The sequence below is a fragment of the Kogia breviceps genome, chromosome 17, assembly GCF_026419965.1.
Source record: "Kogia breviceps isolate mKogBre1 chromosome 17, mKogBre1 haplotype 1, whole genome shotgun sequence".
In the NCBI taxonomy this organism is placed as follows: Eukaryota; Metazoa; Chordata; class Mammalia; order Artiodactyla; family Physeteridae; genus Kogia; species Kogia breviceps.
Genome location: NC_081326.1, coordinates 34,815,035 through 34,837,247, shown reverse-complemented (window position 1 = coordinate 34,837,247; position 22,213 = coordinate 34,815,035). Strand labels below are relative to the sequence as shown.

General features: G+C 37.4%; 3 protein-coding genes across 3 annotated transcripts in view; all 3 read right to left on the bottom strand.

Annotated features, from left to right (window-relative positions):
• Window positions 1-22,213, bottom strand: part of LOC131744121 (leucine-rich repeat-containing protein 69) — a 122,285-nt gene that overhangs the window by 84,898 nt on the left and 15,174 nt on the right. The gene's annotated exons all lie outside the window — the stretch shown is intronic.
• LOC131744125 (MOB kinase activator 2-like) lies at window positions 11,286-20,741 on the bottom strand. The gene is made up of 6 exons (XM_067018048.1): window positions 20,620-20,741; window positions 16,811-17,421; window positions 15,935-15,947; window positions 14,181-14,244; window positions 13,416-13,611; window positions 11,286-11,309 (listed from the first exon to the last, which is right to left on the bottom strand). The coding sequence occupies exons 1-6, from the start codon at window positions 20,693-20,695 to the stop codon at window positions 11,286-11,288; spliced, it is 984 nt and encodes a 327-aa protein (XP_066874149.1). The 5' UTR covers window positions 20,696-20,741.
• The window catches only part of OTUD6B (OTU deubiquitinase 6B), a 49,217-nt gene continuing 47,628 nt past the window's right edge, over window positions 20,625-22,213 (bottom strand). Inside the window, exon 8 of the mRNA XM_067017131.1 lies at window positions 20,625-20,746. Coding sequence (XP_066873232.1) covers window positions 20,743-20,746 — 4 coding nt within the window. The 3' untranslated portion in view covers window positions 20,625-20,742. The remainder of the gene's footprint in view (window positions 20,747-22,213) is intronic.

Sequence of the window (22,213 nt, the reverse complement as noted above, 5' to 3'; positions counted from 1 at the left end):
GATCTCCATCTCAACACCAAGACCCAGCTTCACTCAAGGACCAGCAATGAACAGTGCTGGACACCCTATACCCAACAAAGAGCAAGACAGGTCTACAGCCCCATCCATTAGCAGAGAGGCTGCCTAAAATCATAATAAGGCTACCAACATCCCCCAAAACACCACCAGACGTGGACCTACCCACCAGAAAGACAAGATCCAGCCTCATCCACCAGAACACAGGCACTAGTGCCTCCAACCAGGAAACCTGCTCAACCCACTGAACCAACCTTAGCCACTGGGGACAGCCACCAAAAACAGATAGAACTACGAACCTGCAGCCTGCAAGAAGGAGACCCCAAACACAGTAAGATAAACAAAATGAGAAGACAAAAAAACACACAGCAGATGAAGGAGCAAGATAAAAACACACCAGACCTAACAAATGAAGAGGTAATAGCCAGTCTACCTGAAAGAGAATTCAGAATAATGATAGTAAAGATGATTCAAAATCTTGGAAATACAATAGACAAATTGCAAGAAACAGTTAACAAGAACCTAGAAGAAATAAAGAGGAAGCAAGTAACAATGAGCAACACAATAAATGAAATGAAAAATACTCTAGATGGGATCAATAGCAGAATAACTGAGGCAGAAGGACGGATAAGTGACCTGGAAGATAAAATAGTGGAAATAACTACTGCAGAGCAGAAGAAAGAAAAAAGAATGAAAAGAACTGAGGACAGTCTCAGAGATCTCTGGGACAACATTAAAGGCACCAACATTCGAATCATAGGGGTCCCAGAAGAAGAAGAGAAAAAGAAAGGGACTGAGAAAATATTTGAAGAGATTATAGTTGAAAACTTCCCTAATATAGGAAAGGAAATAATCAATCAAGTCCAGGAAGCACAGAGAGTCCCATACAGGATAAACCCAAGGATAAACATGCCAAGACACATAATAATCAAACTGTCAAAAATTAAATACAAAGAAAACATATTAAAAGCAGCAAGGGAAAAATAACACACAAGGGAATCCCCATAAGGTTAACATCTGATATTTCAGCAGAAACTCTACAAGCCAGAAGGGAGTGGCAGGACATATTTAAAGTGATGAAGGAAAAAAACCTACAACCAAGATTACTCTACCCAGCAAGGATCTCATTCAGATTTGATGGAGAAATTAAAACCTTTACAGACAAGCAAAAGCTGAGAGAGTTCAGCACCACCAAACCAGCTTTACAGCAAATGCTAAAGGAACTTCTCTAAGCAAGAAACAAAAGAGAAGGAAAAGACCTACAAGAACAACCCGAAACAATTAAGTAAATGGTAATAGGAATGCACATATCAATAATTACCTTAAATGTAAGTGGATTAAATGCTCCCACCAAAAGACACAGACTGGCTAAATGGATACAAAAACAATACCCATATATATGCTGTCTACAAGAGACCCACTTCAGACCTAGGGACACTTACAGGCTGAAAGTGAGGGGATGGAAAAAGATATTCCATGCAAATGGAAATCAGAAGAAAGCTGGAGTAGCAAGTCTCATATCAGACAAAATAGACTTTAAAATAAAAAATATTCCAAGAGACAAAGAAGGACACTACATAATGATCAAGGGATCGATCCATGAAGAAGATATAACAATTGTAAATATTTATGCACCCAACATAGGAGCACCTCAATACATAAGGCAAATACTAACAGCCATAAAAGGGGAAATCGACAGTAACACAATCATAGTAGGGGACTTTAACAGCCCACTGTCACCAATGGACAGATCATCCAAAATGAAAATAAATAAGGAAACACAAGCTTTAAATCATACATTATACAAGATGGATTTACTTGATATTTATAGGACATTCCACCCCAAAACAACAGAATACACATTTTTCTCAAGTGCCCATGGAACATTCTCCAGGATAGATCAAGTCTTGGGTCACAAACCTAGCCTTGGCAAATTTAAGAAAGTTGAAATCATATCAAGTATCTTTTCTGACCACAAAGCTATGAGACTAGATATCAGTTACAGGAAAAGATCTGTAAAAAATACAAACACATGGAGGCTAAACAGTACACTACTTAATAACGAAGTGATCACTGAAGAAATCAAAGAGGAAATCAAAAAGTACTTAGAAACAAATGACAATGGAGACACGACGACCCAAAACCTATGGGATACAGCAAAAGCAGTTCTAAGAGGGAAGTTTATAGCAATACAATCATACCTTAAGAAACAGGAAGCATCTCGAATAAACAACCTAACTTTGCACCTAAAGCAATTAGAGAAGGAAGAATAAAAAAACCCCAAATTTAGCAGAAGGAAAGAAATCATAAAGATCTGATTAGAAATAAATGAAAAAGAAGTGAAGGAAACAATAGCAAAGATCAATAAAAGTAAAAGCTGGTTCTTTGAGAAGATAAATAAAATTGATAAACCATTAGCCAGACTCATCAAGAAAAAAAGGGAGAAGACTCAAGTCAATAGAATTAGAAATGAAAAAGGAGATGTAACAACTGACACTGCAGAAATACAAAAGATTATTAGAGATTACTACAAGCAACTCTATGCCAATAAAATGGACAACCTGGAAGAAATGGACAAATTCTTAGAAATGCACAAGCTGCCAAGACTGAACCAGGAAGAAATAGAAAATATGAACAGACAAATCACAAGCACTGAAATTGAAACTGTGATTAAAAATCTTCCAACAAACAAAAGCCCAGGACCAGATGGCTTCACAGGCGAGTTCTATCAAACATTTAGAGAAGAGCTAACACCTATCCTTCTCAAACTCTTCCAAAAAATAGCAGAGGGAGGAACACTCCCAAACTCATTCTATGAGGCCACCATCACCCTGATACCAAAACCAGACAAAGACATCACAAAGAAAGAAAACTACAGGCCAATATCACTGATGAACATGATGCAAAAATCCTCAACAAAATACTAGCAAACAGAATCTGACAGCACATTAAAAGGATCATACACCATGATCAAGTGGGGTTTATTCCAGGAATGCAAGGATTCTTCAATATACGCAAATCAATCAACGTGATACACCATATCAACAAACTGAAGGAGAAAAACCATATGATCATCTCAATAGATGCAGAGAAAGCTTTGGACAAAATTCAACACCCATTTATGATAAAAACCCTGCAGAAAGTAGGTATAGAGGGAACTTTCCTCAATATAATAAAGGCCATATATGACAAACCCACAGCCAGCATTGTTCTCAATGGTGAAAAACTGAAAACATTTCCACTAAGATCAGGAACAAGACAAGGTTGCCCACTCTCACCACTCTTATTCAACATTGTTTTGTAAGTTCTAGCCACAGCAATCAGAGAAAAAAAAAGAAATAAAAGGAATCCAAATAGGAAAAGAAGAAGTAAAGCTGTCACTCTTTGTAGATGACATGATACTATACATAGAGAATACTAAGGATGCTACCAGAAAACTACTAGAACTAATCAATGAATTTGGTAAAGTAGCAGGATACAAAATGAATGCACAGAAATCTCTGGCATTCTTATACACTAATGATGAAAAATCTGAGAGTGAAATTAAGAAAACACTCCCATTTACCATTGCAACAAAAAGAATAAAATATCTAGGAATAAACCTACCTAAGGAGACAAAAGACTTGTATGCAGAAAACTATAAGACACTGATGAAAGAAATTAAAGATGATACAAATAGGTGGAGAAATATACCATGTTCTTGGATTGGAAGAATCAACATTGTGAAAATGACTCTATTGCCCAAAGCAATCTACAGATTCAATGCAATCCCTATCAAATTACCACTGGCCTTTTTCACAGAACTAGAACAAAGAATTTCACAATTTGTATGGAAACACAAAAGACCCCGAATAGCCAAAGCAATATTAAGAACGAAAAATGGAGCTGGAGGAATCAGGCTCCTTGACTTCAGACTATACTACAAGGCCACAGTAATCAAGACAGTATGGTACTAGCACAAAAACAGAAATATAGATCAATGGAACAGGATAGAAAGCCCAGAGATAAACCCACACACATATGGTCACCTTATCTTTTGTTTGTTTGTTTGTTTGTGGTAAGCGGGCCTCTCACTGCTGTGGCCTCTCCCATTGAGGAGCGCAGGCTCCCAACGCACAGGCTCAGCGGCCATGGCTCACGGGCCAAGCCGCTCCACGGCATGTGGAATCCTCCCGGACCGGGGCACGAACCCGCGTCCCCTGCATCGGCAGGCGGACTCCCAACCACTGCGCCACCAGGGAAGCCCTGGTCACCTTATCTTTGATAAAGGAGGGAAGGATACACAGTGGAGAAAAGACAGCCTCTTCAATAAGTGGTGCTGGGAAAACTGGACAGCTACCTGTAGAAGTATGAAATTAGAACACTCCCCAACACCATACACAAAAATAAACTCAAAATGGGTTAAAGACCTAAATGTAAGGCCAGACACTATCAAACTCTTAGAGGAAACCATAGGCAGAACACTCTATGATATAAATCACAGCAAGATCCTTTATGACCCATCTCCTAGAGAAATGGAAATAAAAACAAAAATAAACAAATGGGATCTAATGAAACTTAAAAGCTTTTGTACAGCAAAGGATACCATAAACAAGACCAAAAGACAACCCTCAGAATGGGAGAATATATTTGCAAATGAACCAACTGACAAAGGATTAATCTCCAAAATTTATAAGCAACTCATGCAGCTCAATAACAAAAAAACAAACAACCCAATCCAAAAATGGGCAGAAGAACTAAATAGACATTTCTCCAAAGAAGATATACAGATTGCCAACAAACACATGAAAGAATGCTCAACATCATTAATCATTAGAGAAATGCAAATCAAAACTACAATGAGATATCATCTCACACCGGTCAGATTGGCCATCATCAAAAACTCTAGAAACAATAAATGCTGGAGAGGGTGTTGAGAAAAGTGAACACTCTTTCACTGCGGGTGGGAATGTAAATTGATACAGCCACTATGGAGAACAGTATGGAGGTTCCTTAAAAAACTACAAATAGAACTACCATATGACCCAGCAATCCCACTACTGGGCATATACCCTGAGAAAACCATAATTCAAAAAGAGTCATGTACCAAAAGGTTTATTGCAGTTCTATTTATGATAGCCAGGACATGGAAGCATCAACAGATGAATGAATAAAGAAGATGTGGCACATATATACAATGGAATATTACTCAGCCATAAAAAGAAATGAAACTGAGTTATTTGTAATGAGGTGTAATGAGGTGGATAGACCTGGAGTCTGTCATACAGATTGAAGTAAGTCAGAAGGATAAAAACAAATACCGTATGCTAACACATATATATGGAATCTAAAAAAAAATGTCATGAAGAGATTAGTGGTAGGATGGGAATAAAACACAGACCTACTAGAGCATGGACTTGAGGATATGAGGAGGGGGAAGGTTAAGCTGTGACGATGTGAGAGAGTGGCAGGGACATATACACAGTACCAAATGTAAATTAGATAGCTAGTGGGAAGCAGCCGCGTAGCACAGGGAGTTCACCTCTTTGCTTTGTGACCACCTAGAAGGGTGGGATAGGGAGGGTGGGACGGAGGGTGACACAAGAGGGAAGAGATATGGGAACATATGTATATGTATAACTGATTCACTTTGTTGTAAAGGAGAAACTAACACACTATTGTTAAACAGTTATACTCAAATAAAGATGTTTAAAAAAATGAATAAGTTTGACATGTCTTAGATAGGAATTGGACATCAAATAATTTTATCTGAGACACTGAAAATTTCCTCAAATTGTGCAATGGTATATCAAATCAAGAAATCAGCCCCAGGGTTTTTCTTTCTCCCTTGATCTTTCTACTACCAATGACACCTTTTACATACTTAGATGGTACTTCTTTAAAAAGAAAATTCAGAGAATTCCCTGGTGGTCCAGTGGTTCAGAATCTGCCATCCAATACAGGGGACGTGGGTTCAGTCCCTGGTCGGGGAACTAAGACTGAGTGCCGCAACTACTGAGTCTGCATGCCACAACTAGAGAGCCCACATGCTGCTACTACAGGGCCCATGTGCTCTGGTGCCTGCATGCTACAACTAGAGAGCCTGCACATCATAACTAGAGAGAAGCCCACATTCCACAACTAGAGAGAAGCCCATGCACCACAACTAGAGAGGAGCCTGTGTGCTGCAACAAAAGATCCCGTGTGTCACAACGAAAGATCCCATGTGCAACAACTAAGACCCAACACAACCATAAATAAATAAATAAATAAGAAAATTTATACTGGGAAATTAAGTATCATGAAACCAATCCAGACATGGTATAACGTGAAGAAACATATTATTCATTATTAACCACCTTCTTCAGTGCCCACATCCACACACTTGCTTTTTTCCATATATCTAATTCTAAAAATGGCACATCCAGTCTCATTCAAATACCTATGCCCAACTGAAAATGCATCATCCTCTTCTCAAAGAAAGACACCAAAATCATGTCCAGTTTCTGTATTGTGCTCTGAGTTTAAGATCTCTGTGGGCTGTGAATTCCTCTTGGTGGGTTTCAAATATGGCTCCTCATGGTCCAGCAAATGATAAATGGTCCAGCGAAATGCTGAATGTGATCATCCCAACAAGCTCACAATACACAGGAAAGGATAAACAATATCATTATCACCAAAAGATCTTCCATTTGAAAGACAGAGAAGCAGAAGGGCCATGGAGAGGTGAAATGACTTCCTGCTCTGTATTAGAATGAAGTCCTCAGGTGACAGCCTGATTTTGAGGACCTTCCTGTCACACCTCAAGGAAGCAGGAGGAAGACTCCCTTTCTGGAACTATAATGATTTGGCACCTCTCTTCCTGTTGGCATATTTTGAAAGGATGGTGATTACCTTTGCTTAGGAGCATGTATGGTTCTCTTTTCAGACGTTGGCACTTTCTGGCAATAAACTCCCTTAAAATTCTTTAAAAAAAAAAAAAAATATATATATATATATATATATATATATATATATATGTCTCAACAGACTTTTCTGAAGAACACACATGTAGAGGTCCTAGAATGGATACTTTTATTATTATTCTGTATTTCTTTGTTGTTTGAAACTTTAAGAAGAATGTATAATTTGTACAACTTTCAAAAAAAGTTTTAAGTTTAAATCAAGAAGAGAAAAAAAGAGATAAGGAAAGAAATTAAAGTCTCAATGTACTAGATCTGACTACATGGTAATAAAAAAACCAATGCATTTCTAATACAGCTAACTCACTATCTGATCATGATGGCATCTTTCTTAATAATCTAGAAACTCTTTTGATTCAACACATATGAACAAATAATTATAACAGTCCCATTGTCTTACTGCAGATATCCATTTAATGTATAATCTTATACAAAAATCCTGGTGAAAATTCAGTTTCAAATATTTAAAAGCCATATGAGTAAAAACTAAACTTCTGTGAAACAACAGCATTTTCCAAATAGCACACCAAGTTTCAGGTCATAAAATAGCAACAGTCTTAAATAAAGCCCTATTTTAAAAAAAGAAAGAAAAAGCAATAGCTATAAGCAATAAGCCACTTAAAGACACTTGTACAGAGCACATTTTCAAATCTTTGGGTTAACACTACACTTCAGGGCAATAGGTTTATGGAATTTCCTTTTGCTTTTCTCTCTGTTTTTATGTATGTTTGAAAATTTTTATAATAAAAATAAGTTTTTAGAACATGTACCTCACAAGTTAAGTCTTCCTATTAATGCTAGTAGACAGTGGATGATCACTATAATTATACATATTAGTAGTATTTCACAATTGGTATATATTGTACATACAACATATAATCATAAGAGCGTCCATTCCTTGAATGCCAACTGTGTACAAAATGCTTTAAATCATTATGTAACTTAACAATCTTCCTAAAGTTAGTGGTATTAATATACCCATTTGACAAATAAAACAGCAACTCAGAGAAGTTAAGCCACTTGTTAGAGATTATAAAGTTAGTAAATAGAAAATTAGAACTTTAAACTCATGTGTATATGACCCCAAAGTCCATGTTCTTCATTTCTATACTATGTTGCTTCCTAAAAAGGATGGCCTAATTGTTTTTAAAGTTCACTACCATTATTTTGAAACTTACTCTCTTTCACTGATAATCAAGGCATAACCTAGAGTCAGTCATTTATCCTCTGTGTTCATCATTTCCCCATTAGTTGCCCCATCTAATAAAATGTGGAAATTTTATTAACTTGAACCAGTTGGACCAAAGCTCAGATGAATTCACAGACTATCTTACTTCAGAGTTTTCAGAAAATTCTGAAATAGATGTTACAAAGGTGATACTAACTCAGATTCTGCCAAAATTACTCTAAATTAATGGGATCTAAGTAATGGTGTTTTATCAAAATTGTAAGTACAGAATCACTGTAGAAAAAAACTGAATTCATGATACTAAGGCAAATACTGAATGTAGTTCAGTATGAACTATATTCTATACTATAAATACTGAATGTAGTTTAAGAATATTATTTTTATTTAATTTGTTTACATTTATTCAATTGAAATTTAAGACACTGCAGGTATAAAGGTTAAAAAGAGTACTCCTTTCCTCTGTAAGATTACAGTCTAATAGGAAGACAGACTTGAAAAGAATGATTCTACTTTGTGGTATTTACAAACTATAATGGTACCAGAGAAGAATTAGCATCAGAAGGCTGCTTTGGCAATCAGAGAAGGCATCATAGGGTAGAAAAAGAGTTAAACTAAGACATGAATAATATCTTGTAGCAGGATGAATAAACTTGTAGCATTTACCAGATCAACATTAACAACATCCAATTCTTATTAAACATTCAAAACTGTATTTTTGGAAAATAGTTTGGCAATTCCTTAAAAAAATTAAAACATGGAATTACCATATGACTCAGCAATTCCACTGCTGGGTATATACCCAAAAGAAGTGAAAGCAGGGACTTGAACAGATATTTGTACCCTACGTTCACAGCAGCATTATTCTCAATAGTCAAAAGGAGGAAGCAACCCAATTGTCCATGGGCAGATGAATGAATATTCAAAATGTGGCATATACATACAATGGAATATTATTCAGCCATAAAAAAGAGGGAAATCTGACACAGCTATAACATAGACAGACTTTGAAAGCATTATGCTATGTGAAATACTCCAGTCACAAAAGGACAAATATTGTATGGCCCTATTCATATGAGATTCCTACAGTGCTCAAATTCTTAGAGATAAGAAGTAGAATGGTGGTTGCCAGGTGTTAGAGGGAGGGAGGAATGGGAAGTTATAGTGTTTAATGGGTCCAGTTTCAGTTGAAAAGAGAAAACTTCTGGAGATAGTTGGTGATGATGGTTGTGCAACAACATGAATATACATAGTGCCACAGATTGTACACTTAAAAATGGTTAAAATAGTAAACTTTATGTTATATATAATTTACCACAAAAAAACTCTACATTTTTTCTAAAACACAGAAATTACATTCATTTTTCCTATTTGAGTCATCTTCAGTGTAAAATATTGCTCAATGTGTAAAAAGGACTGAAATCTCAATTTTGTGTTGATCAATCAGAAAAAGTAATTAATGGATCAACAACTATTTATTGAATACCTTGTGGATTGATGGGCTTCTAATTATTACCTTGCAGTGGAAACATGCTCACCCCAACATTAAAGACTGCCATTTCTTTCCCAGAAGTTAAAAGTTGCTAAGACCAACCGCTTCTCAGTTATTTGAAATAAAGCAAAGTCAAAATTCATCTCTAAATTTTAAAAAGTGCATTTTTCATTGTTTATGGCTTAAAAACAACTAATAGAAGTGTTTATTTTGGATTAATTGCAAGGGATAAAAATTTATGCTCTGGAATGTAAAATTTTCAAAAAGTCTGAGGTGACCAAAAACAGTATATGATTTTATAAAAACATTTAACCATAGCTAATATATTAAAATATTTATGATAACAATCAGAGTTCACTCAGTTCAAACAAGTTTAGCAGGCACAGAACACAAAGGAAGGAATGGGAAAGAACAGGTCTTTAAACTCTAGGACAAAACAAATCTTTGAGTTATCTGTATAATTCAAGGTTCCAATTACTATAGGTTTTACTGGCTGCCTATTTTTTCTATTCCCAACAGCATAAACAAAATTATTTTTCAATTATATTTCAAGTTGACTCTACTTACTCCTGGTGGAAACATCTGAATAACATTTCCAGCTATGTCTAGGATTCTTAGGTTGAAAAGATCACAAAGTCCCTGTGTCAGGAAACAAAAGACGGAGAGAGCTTTTTAAAAGTCTAATATGTAGAATCACAAACATTTCTTGTAAGTTTAAAGTTGATGAGGTTGACCACCTTTCCTAATTACCTGGTCAATTCTTCAGTATATCTCCCCAGGGAGATCACTATGTCTGGATCACCAGATTCTTTCAATTCTTCATTTCCTCTGACCACTCCAGGGCAACATAACATGGTGACCAAGAACTAGACTATTTGTAGTAAATATCTGTAGGTTCAAATTCACCTCTGACACTTACTATATATCTATAGGCAAATTTCTTAATCTTTGTACTTTAGTTTCTCCATTTGTAACATGGAAATGTTAATGGAAGCCACTATCTTCAATATGGATGATGAATGCATTAAATAAATTACTAAGCAAAAGTGCTTACTAAAGGGCTTAATACATAGTGAGCGCTTAGTAGACATTTCTATCATTAAAACAGAAAGAACCTTTGGGAGACAGAACACAGATGTAATCTTAGAAAGCTATTTCTATCAACAATTCCACTGGCATTTATTTCACATCTACCTTTTGTGTGGCATTGTGCTTACACAACCCTTTCCTTATAAGGGAAATCTGTTAGTCTAGCCACATGCCCAGCGTGACTGGATGGCATATACCTTCATATGCATGTGTGCAGACATACACATAATTTATAATGTACCAGAAAATGATTAATATGTTCAGTAACAAAACAAATGAGTATTTTCTGTAATGTCTTATCATTTATAATTCAGACCAAAAAGAACAATGATAGACTGAATCGTATTAAATGTACAAGGACATAAATGATTATAGGCATTCTACAATGTCTATAATATAATGATAATTCAGGACAGGACTTACTAGCATTCAAATTATTTAAAGTCTAAACACCTTGGGTTTATTAAAATTGTGGTAAGACTATTGATTTGAAATATGGACTTTTAAGTTATACAGACATGGATATGAGCTCTTTTCCTGACCTTTGCAAACTATGTTCAAGTCACATACATCTCTGATCTTTATTCTAAAATGGGTATAATAGAAACATTATAAAGTTGTTATGAACACTAAGTAATATAATGCTTCCTGATTATCCTATAGCTGCTGTTATTGCTTTTCCCTCAAATAAGGGAGACATGCTTTTAATAGATTTAATCTGTAATTCCAAGACATTTTCTTACTTGTTTATAGTAAGTCGAATTTTTTTTTTTTTTTTTTTTTTTTTTTTTTTTTTGTGGTACGCGGGCCTCTCACTGTTGTGGCCTCTCCCATTGCGGAGCGCAGGCTCCGGACGCGCAGGCTCAGCGGCCATGGCTCACGGGCCCAGCCGCTCTGCGGCACGTGGGATCTTCCCGGACCGGGGCACGAACCCGTGTCCCCTGCATCGGCAGGCGGATTCTCAACCACTGCGCCACCAGGGAAGCCCAGTAAGTCGAATTTTTAAGGAATATAATAAAGTTTTTGAAATATACATATTTATAGCCTATACCTTGGTATATTTTTACATATCACATTACAGGGTGCACAGAATTTTTAAAGGGAATATATTCTTGGGCTTCCCTGGTGGCGCAGTGGTTGAGTCCACCTGCCGATGCAGGGGACACGGGTTCATGTCCCGATCCAGGAAGATCCCACATGCCACAGAGTGGCTGGGCCTGTGAGCCATGGCCGCTGAGCCTGTGCGTCCGGAGCCTGTGCTCCGTAACGGGAGAGGCCACAACAGTGAGAGGCCAGCGTACTGCAAAAAAAAAAAAAAGGAATATAATCTTTTTAAAAAATTTTATTCATTTATTATTTATTTGGCTGCATAGGATCTTAGTTGCAGCGCGGGCTCTTCATTGCAGCACACGGACTTCTCTCTAGTTGTGGTGCACAGTCTCCAGAGCACGTGGGCTCAGTAGTTGCAGCAGGTGAGCTCTCTAGTTGTGACACATGGGCTCAGTAGTTGCAGCACACAGGCTTAGTTGCCCCACGACATGTGGGATCTTAGTTCCCTGACCAGGGATCAAACCCACATCCCCTGCATTGTAAGGCAGATTCTTAACCACTGGACCACCAGGGAAGTCCCAAGGGAATATCTCCTTGAGAGAAAAGTGAAACAGTAGGAATTAATCTGCTTTTTTTATTCCTCAAGTTACAGTATGACATGCATTTCCTCCTATCAAATTAATTCTAATTTGAATTTGCATAAGTAAGGAAGGTAAACCCGTGGATAGGTTCTTAACAGGAAACAGTACTCTTAAACTGGGAAATTTGAGGAGAGTTTAATAAAGCCACTATTTATAAAAGTTTGACAGGGTTCAGGGAAATCAACGAGGTTCCCTAAACCAAGAAAGGTAGTTCCCTAAAACCACAAGGTTCCCAAAAGCTAGCAACAGCAGGGAGTTCTTTAATACCACAGGCCTAAAGAGTCAAGGGAATGTAATAATGTCCATTGAGGATCACCTGACATTTGCTATGACCCTCCAGAAAGGCATGCAGGCAACTCACAGCACCCTATTAGAGAGAACACCAGGGGAAAACTATATGGTACTCAATATCCCCCTGCCCTTTCGCCTCCTGCTATTGCCCCTCATTGGCCATATCCTAGAGGAAGCCTGAGGACAAAGGAGCTCATTGATGCCCATATGGGTCAGCGTCCCAGGCACAGAGCAGGTTGGAAAATGATGGAGAGTGGATGTAAAGGAAAAATGGAAGATGTCTAGCACATACCCGAAAACCAAAAAGTACTAATATTTTGTGCTGTATATAGAGTTGCCAGATAAAATACAGGACACTCACTTAAATTTAAATTTCAGACAAAAAATAAGATTTTTAAAACATATAAGTATGTCCCATGCAATATTTGGAACATACTTATACTAAAAAAAATTCTTCATTGATAATCTGAAATTCAGATTTAAGCATTCTGTATTTTTATTTACTAAATCTGGTATCCCTAGCTTTGTGAAAAAATCCAAGTTATAACCTTCCTTTGTCATAGGGATTTGGGAACTGATTATACCTAATAAGAGGGAAAGCAAATGACCTTTTGCACTCAGATGTCCAAATCTAGTCTACAACTGCTTCTTATCATGGTGTAATGAGTTCTTCACCAACAAAAGAAAATTTGGTTCCATCTTTTGCTTACCTCTGGCAAAGATTCAATGTTGTTCCTGACCAGAAGAAGCTTCTGGAGCTTCTTCAAGAAATTAATCTCTTTGGGTATGCAAATGAGCTGATTGTAGTTAAGTTGAAGTTCAGAAAGATTCTCGAGGAAACAAAGTTCTCTAGGAATGCTGGCTAGCTGGTTATGATTTATACTCAGATATGTAAGGCTTTTTAATCTAAAAAATAAACAAAATGTATGAATGAAATTCACAAGAATAAGAAAGTCCAGCGTACAGACAGACCCCACTTATCAGAGCCATGTATCAATTCATATTTTTTGTAGCTCACCTGAGCTTTTCTTCAGTCAAGTGTTTACAACTACTATGAATCATTTGTGCATAAAAAAACTTTGTTGTAGTTTAACTTTTAAAGATATTTTATAATCAGATGGTTTATGTTAAAAGTTAAAATTTTATCTAATCAAAACTTAGATTTAAGGAAAAGAAAATTCTATCTTCATTCTTTGTACATATACACTAGCTATACGGAAGAGGAAGCCAGAGGACAAAGGAGGACATATACACACACATGGATATAGATAGGTACAGATTTAGATATAGATTATACATCCTGTACCACTTAGTTGCTGCGCAAGATGCAAAGACAGATCAGCCACAAATTCTGCCCTTATGTATATCATTGTCTAAAAGGAGATATTAGATAGAGCCATAAAATGAGGATAGAAAATGCCAACAAACAAGGAGAAAAGGGTTAAGATTTGAGTCTGTAATTGCAGATATAGTACCTGAGGTCCCTCATAAGCATTTTGGAAGAACCAACATTTTGAACTTGGCCTTGAATAATAGAACCTGTAAAATTAGGGCAACAGGAAGGCATAGCGAACTGAGAAAATATTAGTACTTTTGAATAAAGAAGCAGGAACAAATTAGCACTACTGAGCACCAACTATGTACTTGTGCATTAAATGTAATCTACAGCACAGCCCTAAGGCTGGAGTTATTACCCTTAATCCAGAAATGAGGAAAATAAAGGATCAGAGGCAATGAATAACTTGCCCAACTTAAACATCAGAAAACCATGTCAAGATTCAAATGCAGATGTGTCTTCTTGCAAAGCTAAGAATGAAGATTTATAATGCTCTCAAGCTGTTGAAGTTAAATTAGTAACATAATGAGGTGACATTTCTAGACAGTTTAAAATGTTGCTTACGACAATAGTCAGTGCTAGTGAAAGAGATTTGGGGGAAGAGTCTATGAACTTGATCGTGGAATCCATGTGAATACATGAGACTGACGGAAAGGATAACAACAACAAAAGAGCAGAAGGAGATAGAGAGGAAGCAGATGGAAAGATTCTTGAGAAATATGAACATCTGATAAACAAACAAACAAACAAAAACCAAAGGCACCCAGAGAAGGCATGAGCAGAAAAACAGATGAACCTGGTTAACAAGGAATTTCTAAAAGTATGAGAGGAGACTATTTCAAAATTAAAAAGATAGTCAAAATGTTAAAATGTTAAAGAGAGGTAATGCAAAAAAAAACACAAACAAACCTACTAGAACTAAAAGCAGGGTCACAGACTACAAAGTCACTATTAAAAAATCTATTTTATGTCTATACTGTAGCCACAAACAACTGAAAATAAAAGTTTTCAAAATTCCATTTACAATAACATCAAAAAACACTTAAAATAGTTAAGAATACATTTAACAAGACAATATTGTACTTTGTTCTCCAAACAGAGCTAAGCTTACTAAATTGTGAAATCATAACATGTTATAGGTGCAAGAATTTCGAAGTTCATCTCCTCACATTTCTTCCTTTAGAGATGAGAAAACCAAGGTCCAAGACAGTTAAATTACTTGGCCAAGGTCATAAGGCTAGTTGCACAAAGTTATGACCTGAACCTAGCTCACCAGATATTCCAAGGTGTCCTTTTTTCATTACATGACCAACACATAAATCAGTTGATAAGCTGAATGAGTGAAAAAGCAAGCAGACAACTATTGGCATTTTCATTACCATAAATATTCATCTTCTTCACAAATTAGATAGCTTCAATTTTTTTTTTTCTAGTTGCTCTGATTTAAAACATTACTTTTTCTGTAAAAATCTATCGGGGGGGAAAAATACATTAGCTAGAGGTATAGACAAGTAAACTGGAATAGACTTTAGGTGTTGCAGAAAGCCCTTTGCTGAGAACTATTCATAGTTTTGTATCCTTTAAAAATCTGAATGTTCTTATGTTGTAATACATCTGTTTCTGTTTGACAGGCAATAAAGAGAGTCTCCAAAGTAAACCTGAGTAGGGTTCTGTCTCCATCTGTCAGAAGAAAAGCCCTAGAGGGTGTTTTGCCTGCAGAAGGACAAGGCCCTCAGCTGGCTCCAGAAAGTTACTGTAACAGCAGCCCATCTGTGCAAATGTTCGGGATAAGGAAAAATAGCATTTTGTTTTTGTTTTTGTTAATGATAAAAAAAAATGTGTTTTTTTTATGAAAACAACATATTGGTTTTAAAGTCTTTGCTTTCATATTACCTTTTCCATCAAGCTGAAAATGTTTTACAGTAAAGTTTAATGTCCCCAATTCTGTAGCAGAGCAAGCTCCAAGACCCCCCGCCCCCGTTAGGAAATCAATAACACAATGAACTTTAGAACTTTGTTTCAAACCCTCACTTTTATACTTAGACTACCAAGTCATGCTGTTTCTCATTTCTCTGAAGTGTTTAAAGAATCATCTGCTTAAAATCAGTGGCTTGCCTCAGTCCTTCAGGTGCCTCTTTGCTTTGTATAAATCCCACAAGGACTTGAGGCTAGGCATACCATGTTCAAATGACCAGGATGGAGAGAAATGGCAGTTTGGCCATTTGGGCGGGGAGGTGCATGGGGAGGGTAGTGGTAACCAGCTTTCACTAGAAACAAAATTACCTGCTGATTTCTTGAGGAATCCATGTAAGCTGATTTTTGTTCAGATTAAGCAGGATCAAATTTTGTAAGCCATCTGTTAGAAAATAATTTTAGTCACTTTAGATATCTATTAGAAAATAATTTTTAGTCACTTTTCTGTACACCTTTGTTTTCCTTCCGGTTTCTTGCCTTGGCCAAGGCTCTTTGGGTTGCTGGTAGCTGATACCCTCTCAGATTAACTTCATCAAAAAGGCAGAATTTATCCCAGTTAGAAAGCTAAGTTTTGGCACCTGAGGATAGAGGGTACGACCAAACTCAACCACAAACTGGAACCGGAAACTATTATAAAAGGCACCGGAACCCAGGGTTTTAGTTTTGTTTTTGAAACTCAGAACCATAGTCCCATAAATGTTTGTGAAATGCATGAATGACATCCAAAGGGTCTTCCTGACAAGCGGAACTCATCCACCAAACAGGAAAACCTCAAGGGAAACCAGCCCAACGCACCATGGCCCACAACTCCCTGGCGAAGAGGGTGAAGTGGACGTAGAGTGTGTTCAACTCTATTCCAGAGCCAGAGTCTCCTTGAAGCGGAAGGAGTAGATGGGCGCTGGTGCATGAAACAGCTACTTGCTGATCTTCTTCACAGGCGACTGGAAGGAGCTGGGGAATTCTCTGCTGCATTTCATGGGGAACAGGTCCTCTTGGGTCACCAGCTTCTGCAGGGAGCTCAAGACAAAGTCGACGTACTAGGGGACTATGCACTTGACGTTCTTCCTGCTCTTTGTGCCGGTAGCACTGTGTGTGGCCCATGACCATCGTCTGGCACCCTTCTCCCATGCAGAATGCTTGGCTTCCCCATCCTGCACGAGGACGTCGTGGAGACCGTTGCGGTGTTGCTCGCCAGCCCCTGGTTGAGGTCGATCTCTCAGGCAACACCACCAGCACCTTGAACTCGAAGTCGGTGATTCTGGACTTGGTGTACTCCGCTTCCAGGTACCTCTTCTTCTCCCCAACAGGCTTCTCATGGTTGGGCTTGGCTTTTAGACGTCCCCATGAGCCAGTCCATGGCTGCATGGGCCCACCACACCCTATGTCCAACATGCTGGACCCTGTGGCTGTGGTGAGAAGTCATATTAATATAAACATATGTATATAAATACACATAAAATATACATAAAATATAATTTTAGGTATACACACACACACACACACACACACACACACACACAGTAGTCCCTTGAACAACATGAGGGCATTAGGGACCCCAATCCTCCACACAGTGGAAAATCCATGTATAACTTATAATTGGTCCTCCAATTTGCTCTTCCTCTGCATCCTGGGATTTAAACAACCCAGGGATCTGCAGTACTGCAGTATTTACCATTGAAAAAAAATTCTGGTATAAGTGGACCTGTGGCTCAAACCTGTGTTGTTCAAGGGTCAACTGTATGTGTTGGCTGTGTATATACATAGTCCTTTGGCTGCTCTTGGTAGTCACAGAAATGCCCATGCTTGGGTCTCCTGGGTTTCTGATGCTTCTGAATCACTGAGCCAGGTTGTGATGCCCAAGGAGACCCATACTAGCTCCAGGCTAATAGTCTGTCTCCCCTCAGGAGCTTCTCAAAGTCTGGTACATAATACTCTCTGGGAATCTCTGCAGAACATAGAGTTTCATTTCCCATTACAGCTTCTCTCAACTTCATATTCATTCTCTCTCTCTCTCTCTCTCTCTCACTCCCCCTCTCCTTCACTCATTCTTTCTGTTTTGAACATATTTTCTCTACTTTTCCAGGTATCCATATAGCTGTCCCACAACTGCTGCATTTGAATGGTCATAGAGTAGACAGAATTCTCAAATTGAAATGGCTACAGCAGGGGTACCCTGTGCCTGGGCCATGGACTGCTACCTGTCCATGGACTGTTAGGAACGGGGCCACACAGCAGAAGGTGAGCAGCGGGCGAGCAATTGAACAAAGCTTCATCTGTATTTACAGCTGCTCCCCACTGACTCACATTACCTCCTGAGCTCTGCCTCCTGTCAGATCAGCAGCAGCATTAGATTCTCATAGGAGCACGAACCCTACTGTGAACTGTGCATGCAAGGGATCTATGTTGCACACTCCTTATGAGAATCTAATGCCTGATGATCTGAGGTGGAGCTGAGGTGGCGATGCTAGTGCTGGGGAGTGGCTTCAAATACAGATTATCATTAGAAGAGAGATTTGACTGCACAGAGATGATAATAAATCAACTGCTTGCAGACTCATATCAAAACCCTATCAGTGAGTGGCAAGTAAAAACAAGCTCAGGACTCCCCCTGATTCTGCATTAAGGTGAGTTGTATAATTATTTCATTATATATTACAGTGTAATAATAATAGAAATAAAGTGCACAATAAATGTAATGTGCTTGAATCATCCAGAAACCATCCTCCCTCCCAGTCTGTGGAAAAAATTGTCTTCATGAAACTGGTCCCTGCTGTCAAAAAGGTTGGGGACAACTGGCCTACAGGAACCAAGAAGATAAAACACAGCAGGGGGCCTAGCAGGAGTTCACCTGTCAGGCATGCGCTGAACTGGTAAGCACATGCATTTTCCAACAGGGCAGCTGCATTTCAGCCAGCTCCCAGAAATTGCTGTCACATGGGAATGTGAGTCCAGTGTTACCTAATCTTTCTTTTTTAAAACAGACAGAAAGAAAAGAGCCAGAGATTCAGATTTTTATATGAACTCTCTTAATTTGGAAATCTGGGGACCCTAATTCAAATATTTAGAGAGGCAGACAAAACAGAACTAACCTATTTGTGAACCAGATTCATCCCACGGGTCACCAGTTTGCAATCTCTCTCTTAGTTCATGTGATTAGCTCAGACCAGTAAAACTGTTTTAGACTATCATAATCCCCAAGAAAGAGAATGTGACTGACCCAGCTTGGGACACGTGTCTCACCCTGGTCCAGTCTACTTTGGTGGGGTTGGGGGGTGGGTACAGTGCCATGTAATACATGCTGGACGGTGCTCAAATCCCTGACACCAAACTGCTTCTGCCCTTGGATAATCAAGACCTGGCATAGAACATAATTTATGTCACTCACATGGGAGTTTCAAAGTTCAACAGCCCCAAATCAAGAAACAGAGAAACTACAGACATGCAGGGACACTGTACACAGATTACATTATTTTTTAAACCTCAAATTTAAGAGCAAAATGAGAAAAAAATTCTTTACAGAAGCCTAAAGTAGCATGAATTAGGTTGATTATTATCATTTATAATACATCAGTTTTACACCTGTTTGTCCCCTCAGTATAGTTCATAAATATTATTGTGTACTTCTTTGCATGCCCTTAATTTTTTCTTATGTGTAAACTGTTTTCTTCCTAAGTAACTTATAACTGAACACTGAATCTACAGTTTTGTATGTATAATGTACATACCATTAATAAGAGTTTATTACAGTTATTATTTTGTGGAAAAATATTTCTGCAAGATACATGAGCTAATATTTTAAAGTACTTTAAAGAGATAGTACCAGAATCTACTTGTGCTCTTTGCTATATACCTCTAACTGAGGGCCCAAGAAATAATACCCTTAATAAATGCTGCTCAATGATGACAATGATGATATATAGCACCCATGCCTCAAAAGTTCACAGAACTTTATAAATTCTATTACATAGTTCTAATTTTACTATTGGGGACACAAAGTAGTAAAATGCCTTACATGAGTTAATGAACCTATAAAAATTATCTAGATCTCTGTCATGTGTTCTGTCCTTAAGCATACTCTACCTATATTAAATAGGAAAACTGTCATATTAAATGGAGAAATTATTAGTTTAAGGGAAACACAAAGAAAAAAATGCCATTTATTGAATTTCATATCTTTAAAATTCTCCCCAAGTTGACTTAAGCTTAACATCTTGAGCAAAGATTGTGACTTAGTTTTTGAGACAGTGTAAAAAGTGTAAAGAACAAGGAGAGCTGTGTAGAGCTTTTCTTGATTTGATTTTCAACTAGTTTTCTCTCTGGCCCAGAGAAAGGGTGCCCAGATTTGAGAATCTAAATGTACACTGATTCTGAAAAGGGGAAAATTTACTAACACTAATGCTTATTTATTTTCTTAGATCTATATGTAAAGAAATATATAATATGGTAGTCAGAAAAAAAGTTGTTCCCCAAATTCCCTAATTTCAAGTGTAAATATCTCCAACCAAAAAGTTTAAAACGTAAAATTCCTTTTTCACTTTAATTTCAAATTGTTCAATATAAGGAAATTAAGTTTGACACTATAATTATGCTCTTCTTTGACTAACCACATACTCCAGATGCAAATCTATGAATCTTATTTCCAAATAAATGGAGCTTCTTCAAGGATGTAAGGTATTTCATCTCTTCTGGAACTTCTTCCAAAAGGTTGTTTCCCAGATTTAGTGCTGTCAACTGCAAACATATAGAGATTTAATGAACTCATACTTTATCCACCTTACATGAGAAAAAAGAAATAATTAAGCCCCTTTGCTGAGATACATATAACCTAAAAAAATCAACATAATCTTAATTATTTCACATGAACCTAAAATTATCTATATAAATAAAGGTCATTTGAGTTCATGTTCAAACACTTTATGTTAATTTAAGCACAATTTAATTCTCAATTAAAGTACTTAACTTCATTAAAATTGTATTACAAACCATTTCATGGGTATTCAAAAGCACAATTAATGATCCATTCATAAGTCACTTGAGCAACTCAGGAGTATCCTAACATTAAAAATTCAGCAAAGTGGCTAATTTCCTGAAATCAGAAATTAGCTGAAGATCTGAGGTCCTTCTGTCATACTAATCCCAAATGAGCTTTTTCACTTAGGCCAATAAGATTTCTATAATACATGGATGGGAGTGGGGTGGGAGGGTGGCCTTTAACATCAATCACTCTGTGATCACAAAGTTCATAAGAGAAACTATTGACATGATATGGTAGGGTAGGGAAGATCTGCCCTATGTACCTACTAACATCAGATTGGTCAGACATAGGAAGGACTATATATAAAAGGAGTTAGAAAGATCCTCTAATCCAGGGGTCCCCAACACATCCCTATTTTAAGGAGGAAGATTTGAGTCAAATCCCAAAGGAAGAGTAAGTAAAATAAAAGCATACAAGTAACCACTGGACTTAGCAACATGAAAGTTATTGGTGACCTTGGTAACAGGGGTGAAGTGCTGAGGAGGAAACTGAAGTATGCTGTGGAGAAAATGCGAGAAAGTGAAGACTGACTAAAATACAATTCTTCAAAGAAGTTTTGTTATTAAGGGACACTAGAAAATTAGGAGGGAGCTGGAGGATTTGTATTTTGTTTAAAATAAAATATAGTACAGCTTATTTACATGCTGATGAAAGTAAACTTGTAGGTAGTGAGAAACTAATTTTATAAGGACAGGGATAATTGCAGAATCAAAATCCTTTAGTAGACGAGCAAGAATAGGATCCAAAATACAAATGGGTGATAGCCTTGGATAAGAGCAGGGACTTTTCATTTGGAAAGTAAGAAGGAAGGTAGAGAAGGTAAGTGCAGATCAGGGCAGTGGATAGATTTGATGACTGAATGATGAGGGAGTTCCTGACTGTCAGTGTCTGTTTTCTTAATGAAATGTGAAACAAAGCCATCTACTTGGAGGAGCAGATGTAAGAGCTTTGAGGAAAGGTAATTTTGAAGAGCAATCTAGAGAAATGTAGTAGGGTGGCCAACAGCCATATCTGGTTTTCTGATTCAATTTGTCTCCCAAGATGATATAAAATGGATAACTCAAGAAGGAATTTTCTCTGGGTGACACATTAACTACATGGCCCTTTGGCTTGAAAATGCTGCCATGTAAATTTTGAGCTCCACAACCAAGAATATGACCTGT